Source organism: Silurus meridionalis, chromosome 16 (genome assembly GCF_014805685.1).
Source record: "Silurus meridionalis isolate SWU-2019-XX chromosome 16, ASM1480568v1, whole genome shotgun sequence".
Classification (NCBI taxonomy): domain Eukaryota; kingdom Metazoa; phylum Chordata; class Actinopteri; order Siluriformes; family Siluridae; genus Silurus; species Silurus meridionalis.
In genome coordinates, this window is record NC_060899.1 from 9,340,233 (window position 1) to 9,348,178 (window position 7,946).

Genomic DNA, 7,946 nt, shown 5'->3' on the forward strand with positions numbered 1-7,946 from the left:
TAATCAGGTTCAAGTCTGGGCTCTAGCTGGGCCACACAAGGACATTCACAGAGTTGTACCGCAGCCACTCTATTGTTATCTTGGCTGTGTGCTTTGGGTCCTTGTCTAGTTGGAAGATAATTCATCGCTTCAGTCTGAGGTCCAGAGCTTTGGAGCAGGTTTTCATCAAGGATGTCTCTGTACATTGCTGCATTTATATTTCCTTCGATCCTGACTAGTCTCCTAGTTCCTGCTGCTGAAAAACATCCCCAAAGCATGAGGCTGCCACCACCATGCTTCATTGTATAAAGCCTTTGAAAGTCTTTGTTTTTCATGGTCTGGGAGTCCTTCAGGTGGCTTTTGACAAACTCCAGGTGGGCTGTCTGCCTTTTACTGAGAAGTGGCTTCCGTCTGGCAAGCTTGATTGGTGGAGGGCTGCAGAGATAGTTGTTCTTTTGGAAGGTTCTCCTCACTCTACAGAGAAACGCTGAAGTTCTTTCAAAGTGACCTTTGGAACCTTTTTCAGTTTCTTAGTCACGTCCCTGACTAAAGCCCTTCTGCACTAATCACACAGTTTGCTTGGGCGGCCTGCTCTAGGAAGAGTCCTGGTGGTTCCAAACATCTTCCACTTATGGATGATGAAGGCCACTGTGCTTATTGAGACCTTCAACGCTGCAGACATTTTTTGCACCCTTCCCCAGGTCTGTGCCTCGATACAATTCTGAGGTCTACTGACAATTCTTTGGACTTCATGGCTTGGTTTGTGCTCTGACATGCACTGTTAACTGTGGGACCTCATATAGACAGGTGTTTGTATTTCCAAATCATGTCCAATCAACTAAATTTACCACAGGTGGACTCATGTCAAGTTGTAGAAACATCTCAAGTATGACCACTGAAAACAGGATGCACCTGAGCTCAATTTTGAATGTTATAGCAAAGGCTGTCTTATTTACAGCTGTCTTATGTACGTGATTTTTTTCGTTATATATTTTTACTAAATTTGCAAAGATTTCAAACTAACCTTTTTAATGTTGTCATTATAGGGTATTTTTTACAGAATGTTATGAATCTAATCCATTTTGGAATAAGGCTAGAACAAAACAAAATGTGGAAAAAGTGAAGCGCTTTGAATACTTTCCGGATGCACTGTAAATACTTTTAAAAGGTTTCAAAAATACCTTTTGAAACAGCTCTGGCTCACTGGAGGTCTATCGTGTGGCTCACAGTGTCACACTGTGCTAACGGCACATGGTGAAGTGTAATCAATGCAAGACTCATGTGCTGTGACAGTAGAAAAGAACCTCAGGCTAGTATGACCAGCACTCACATAACAGCTGACATCTACTCAGGAGCAAGTGGTGGGAGGTAATGCTTAAAATTCAATGCATACTATACAGAATTCCGCTTATTATGTTCCAACAGCAGTTAGGATAGTTTAAGTAAAAACATATGATGATGATGATGTATGAAACCTCAGGAAACAGTTCTTCAGGAAAAAGATTTAAAGTGTGAAATTATGTAGACTCTAAGCAAGAAGGATGTGAATAGAAACAATTCCAGAAGGGATTAAAAACAAACAGGCTCACACGCAAACACACACAGACATACAATACAGAGAAAAACAGAGCGAGAGAAAGCAAGAGAGAGAGAGAGAGAGAGAGAGAGAGAGAGAGAGAGAGAGAGAGAGAGAGAGATTATTTTGATTCTGCAGAAGGTAGGTAAATCTGGGATCAAGGATTAGTGCATGTTTTACTGCAATTTTCATTTAGACGATGGATATGTGTCTCATATGGAACAAACTGGAAAGGACTGCTCTGTGGACAGTTACTGATTCGGATTAGAAAGAAATCTCCTTTTTTTTAGCAGTAAGAAATGATCAGTGGAGCAACCAAAACGTGACTGTTTGAACCTCACTTTGACTGCATTTTGTGAGTACTGCATACTGCTAAGTATACAATGTTCTCGTCTGAGTTTGCATATTACATACTGTAATATGCATTTGGGTGTTGCTATTTAAAAATATCTTAATTTGGGGAGTACATAGAATAAAAAGACCCTATTTTGTCTATCCAGGATTCTAAATTCTGTATTTTATTATTGACCTGTGGAAGCAGAATGACCTCTACAGCGTGGATAGTTTTAACAGCTTTCTGGTTTCATTTGTCAGACGCTAACTGTCCTCCAGGATGCCTGTGCACCTCGGACATTGTAAACTGTGGGTCTGTAGGTATGGAGAGATTTCCCTCTGTATTACCCCCCACCACTTCAACCCTAGACATCAGCCACAACCGGCTCACATGGCTGGCACCAGGCACCTTTCATGGACTGTTCAGGCTGAATGTCCTGCGCATTGCTCATAACCAAATTTCTCTGCTCAGTCCAGCAGCCTTCCACAACACTAGCACTCTACATCATCTTGACCTCTCATCCAACAGACTGCAGATAGTGGGGAAACACCCTTTCCAAGACCTGCTGGGGTTGGAAGAACTACTACTTTACAACAACCACATAACCCACGTGGAAAACAATGCTCTGGTGGGATTGAGCAACCTGAAGAAGGTTTACCTGAGCCTCAACCAAATTACAGACTTCCCCTTTTTCTCCATTCGCAAACATAGCCATCCTAAGATGGTCACTCTTGACCTCTCATCTAACCGCATAACACAACTGCCTCTGGACGATATTGTTCTGTTGCCTTTAACTTTACGAAGAGGCTTGTTCATACATAATAACAGCTTGGAATGTGACTGTTCCACATATCGTATTTTTTGGCACTGGGAAAAAGAAGGTTATGAAGCTGTAAGAGATTTTAAGAATGAATATTCATGTAGAATGTTTGGAGATCCACTCACCTCAGTCAACTTCCTCCACAGCCCTCGCTTCTTTGATAACTGCACTATTGAAAAGATGATTTCTTTGATTTCTCCCAAAGCTGACATGATAGTCTATGAAGGGGATCAGGTCAGATTAGATTGTACTGGTACACTCAGTAATGTGGTTCTCTCTTACTCTTGGGTTATTCCTCACCAAGACAACATGACTTACTTGATTCAAAATGGTACTCTGCAGCTGAAAAAAGATGGCAGTCTGGAAATCCTATCTGTCCAGATGCGAGACTCAGGAATCTACCGCTGCCTAACTGTGGACAAGGTCAGGATGACCAACGAAACTCGTGAAGTAAACCTAACTGTATATCCTCAGCTTTTAAGAACAGAACCTTTCAGCACCGGTTACACCACACTAATGAGTTGTGCCATCACTCTCGTTCTCATACTTGTGTATCTATATTTAACCCCTTGTAGGTGTGGCTGCTGCAGAGCCCCACCAAACTCATCAACAATCTCTAGCTTTCGTGAGGACCACCAGTCTCTGGCATTCATCTTTGGAGTTTCACCAACTGCAAATTTGAAGCTAATGGATAAATCTAACCTAGACAAACATTTGGTGTTCCTTGAGCCACTCATGGAGGAAACAAATACGCACCTTACAGCAGAGGGTAAAGCTGACTAGAAGACTAGAAGGATCATATGCAGCACATGATAACAACCACTGAATTTTTCAGGTTTTTCATTGTTCTTAAAAAAGTCTGCTACAATTTGATATGCAAATGCTGGAAAAATGAAAATGATGTCTATTTTGACTGCATTTACCTCTATTTATCCCACTAAAAGAGTTCAGCATGTGCTCTAATAGACAGCTATGACTGCGGAATGTATTTTATGAATCTGGAAAATGACAAATAAAATACTATTACTTTCTGTTATTCTTCTATGACATTTCATAGTATACATTTATATTACAAACATCCATCTTGCTATAAAAGGGTCAAATTGTGTGAAGCAATGAAATATATATTGCTTAAGGCTTTGATGAAATAGTGTTTGACTGGCACATAGCAGTGTAGGAGTGACTATATAGCAAACAATATAAAGACCAGGATTAATTCTCTTAATCATTTGCTTCGAAAATATTTTGGCAGCAAAATAGCATGACTGTATAGAATCACAACAGCACAGTCCACTAAATCTAGAACTGCAGTTAAATTTGGGACAGGTGTGGGATGAAGTTGTTTGTGTTGGCATCTTGTATTTAATGGTGAATCAAATGAAAACCTTAGGGCAAAAGTCTTCATACTCATGGTTTCTGGCAAATAAGTGATACAGGAACCTGTTTGTGTAATCTTAATTCGTTTTTCAGATAATTTAATCTGCACGGATGCCCTTTTAGACCTAAAAGAGTTTTCAAGAGCTCAGTAGTTACAATATATACATTCTCAAGATTCTGCTCATTATATTTTTAAACCATTTATATGTGTCATGTTCCATAAATTCCTATGAGGACTGTTACTTAGCCATAGCCCACGACAGTGTTGTCTAGCGGTCTTTGTCGTTAAAGTTTGTTGGTTTAATTTAGTTTTATTTAGATTAGTTAAGTGTTTAGCACTATTTGCTGCTGGTTTATGCTGTGATTTAAATATATAACATTTACAGAAGAAATTAAATCTTTGATGCTTAAATATGGCAAGTGTGCAGAGGCAAAGCTGCACTTAGTTATATAACAGGCTTGCTCATAGACCCCTTCCCACACACACAGTGTCAATGCATTGCATTGCAGGGATGACCAGATTATCTGAGCAGGGACATGAACAGATCTGAATTTACCAGATTACTCTAAGAATAATGTGGGTGTTTGACAATTTTCAAGCTTTGCTTTGTCCTTTTTCTCATCTCTCAAATCTCACAAAATGAAAGTGCAGATAAAAGTGGGCAGGCCATTCACTTATATGTAAATCATGCAAATTCAATTGAGATGTAGCAGGCAAAGATGTGGTTTCATAGCAGCAAAGCCAGTTTTATACTGTGTCAATTCTCCTTTATTCCAAAAGTCAACAATCATTCCATGCTTGATTATTTAATGAAAATCCTTGTGTGATACCTGCAATACCAGCAATTTTTTTTTTTTTTAATAAAAAAAATTATAAATGGAACTTTGATCCCTTAATGTCCAAATAATTGAGGAAATTAAAGGAGATATTCTGACTGCTGTCACAATGAAACTGTTTCTTTTTAATTGTACTTTTTTTTTGCATTGTTATTCCAATACTGTATGTGTAGCTGTTCCATGAATTTTGTGTCACCTTACTTGCTCTTCTGTAAATGGCTTAATTTAAAATTATTAAATACCACATATTTTGATTAACCAGGCTTCAAGATCTTGTATGAATTGGTTCTTTATTAAATTTAGTCAATTTGCAGTACAATATTATAAAGAATAATGCAACCTCTTGGTCCATATGTAAAAGGGATCTCTCTCTCTCTCTTTTTTGGGTGAGTTAAACATGCTCTTGAGTAACCAGTGACTTCTCTCATCTCCTCTCATCTCCTCTCATCTCCTCTCATCTCCTCTCATCTCCTCTCCTCTGTAGTTAATGTAAACCGTCTGCTACACTGACACTGGACTACAGTTTGCATTTGATCATAATCACTGCACACCTCAACATCGTTTAGCTGTAATAAATGGACATTCAGTGCCACCCAGATTACACAACACATTAACCCATGAGGCTGATAACTACAATTGCAGAACTCCAATTCTGTCAGTCAAAAACATAAAAAAAGTTTGACTGCAGTGGGCACAGGCTCACCAAAACTAGACAGTAAGAATGGAAAAAACTGGTGTGGACTGATGAATATAAATTCCTGATGAGGTACATAGATGTTTGTGCAAGCATTTTGCACTAGTAGCATGAATCCATAGACCTGCCTTGTGTCAACAGTCCAGACTGGTGAAGGTGGTGCAATGGTGTTGGGAATGTTTGTTTTGTATAATGCTACATAGATAATGCTCCTTAGAACCCTAACCAATTTGGGCATAGGGATAATGAGGCACTCCATGCCTTCACCTATTCAATTTGATTCTTTGAATTCAGAAAACTACATAATTTGCTAAGGAATCTGTGATGGAACATTTAATACCACCAGTGAGGAATGTGATTGCGTTTTGGAGAAAAGGTGAGGGATTAAGCACAATTGAGATGGTTTGGAAATGTGCAGAGGAGGGCCATGGGGTACATCGGTATTAGAATGCTGAGGATGGAGCCACCAGGAAGGAGGAAGGAGGCGGTTTATGGATGTGGTGAGGGAAGACATGCAGGTAGTTGGTTTGAAAGAGGCAGATGAAGAGGACAGGGGGGGTATGGAGACGGATGATCCTCTGTGGCAACCCATAATGGGAGCAGACGAAAGAAGAAGAATAAGAGAGTGGCATGTGATACATTATTATACAATAATAATATCTTAATTAACATGTAGAAATTCATTCAGTTGTATACGTGGGATTAAACTGAATAGGCAAACACATAACAAATAAAGTGAAGAATCAATTAAAAAAATAAAGCAACATATTTATTTATTTATTTATTTATTTATTCCTAGGGACGCTTTGGGCTGAAAGTCATCCATGCTGGAGAAAGACAATAGGTCCAGGGTAGAACAAGATGGTAGTGGAGAAAGAATGCAATACATAAGAGGCTGTAATGTGGGTTTCTAACAGTAGGTGCAGTGGGAAGGTGTAGCAAAATGGAAGATAGGCTGTGAGGATTTGTGAAAGAAGGAAGTTTGTTGATTAAGTATTGCAGGAGCAGTGGCAGCCTTACCAGGATGTAACCCTTGTTCCCGGTCAGCCTCTCTAACACATACAGTGTCTGTAAGGTCAGTCTCAATCAGGAATGGTACACATGGAATCACAGTGAATTTCTTAAAATTCCCTTCCATCCTAGAAAAAAAAAAAGGTGCTAATTCTCTGAAACCACAAACAAAAGAAAACGTTACAGACAAGCCTTTGTCTTGGAGAGGATCAAAGAGGTTTCCTTATCACGCGAGCAAGGCCAGCTTAGCTTATCATTGGAAATTGCTGGTTGATATAAGCAGACAGCATAAACAGTATGTTATACTAGCTGTGAAGCATGTTCAGCATAGTACAGATGTTTATGCTCAAGTGCCTCATCAACACCACCTTATAAGGGAACCAGTGAAATCAATGATCCATAATTTAGGATGTTCTAACTGGAGCATCATAGTCTGCCCTGTGGAAGTGGGATGCAGTGGCTTTGAGGAACATTTATAATCAGACTCTTCAAAGACTTGGGGATTAGAGCCTGGAGACTGTGCCCTGCCATCAAGGTTTCTCAGAGGCAGCAGAGAGAAGTAGCCAGTGGCTGTGGATTTAAAAAAAAAAAAAAGCGTTACCTCCAGCTTGGCATTGATGACAAGACACAAAGGGGAGGATTCTAAGGCACTAGAATTAATTTAGCCCTCTGGAGGTGCAGTGGGATTTTCAACAAGAGGTGAGCACTAAAATATATTCCAAAAAAGTGGTAATGTCTGGTAACACATGGATCACCTGAAGAGAAGAGGCTGGAAGAAAGAGACACAGGCGACAGTTCACCAAGCAGAGCTTTCTATATTACTTTTAATTTTCACAATTTTCCTCTCACCAGAGTGCACTCGTCTTTCTCTCAGCTTGGTGTCTCACTCTTCTTTAATCGGCGTCAGAGGACTGAAACAGAGCGCCCTGATTAGGGTCTTCTGCAGGTGTGGCTCACCGCTGCCACAGTCATAATATAAGGTTTGGTTTAGTCTTAATTTTGATTATTGACATCTGTCACGTGCAATTGGGTGAGTTATGCAGCAATTTCATTTGGGTATTTCTACAATTACACATAGAAATAGTGAGAATATCCCATTTGAACAGTCATGGCATTCAGAAATAGATTTGGAAAGTCCTTTGTGAGTGCCAGCATATTTAGAAGCACAATCCATAAGCCTGGAAAAGCATCAGGGGGGAAAAAAAGTCTTCATGCAGTTATTGCAGCAAGAGATACACAAACAAATCCGTCATCTTTGTCTACATTTTTTTGGTTTGCCTACAAAAGTGTCATTGTTTAAATTGTTTCATAGAACTAT

The 7,946-nt window shown here is 39.5% G+C and overlaps 1 protein-coding gene across 1 annotated transcript; it reads left to right on the forward strand.

Moving 5' to 3' along the window:
* The first annotated feature begins 1,713 nt into the window (after nt 1-1,713).
* Nucleotides 1,714-5,153, forward strand: LOC124399157 (amphoterin-induced protein 3). Its single transcript, XM_046869913.1, has one exon. The coding sequence runs from the start codon at nt 2,098-2,100 to the stop codon at nt 3,490-3,492; it is 1,395 nt and encodes a 464-aa protein (XP_046725869.1). The 5' UTR covers nt 1,714-2,097; the 3' UTR covers nt 3,493-5,153.
* The last annotated feature ends 2,793 nt before the right edge of the window (nt 5,154-7,946 follow it).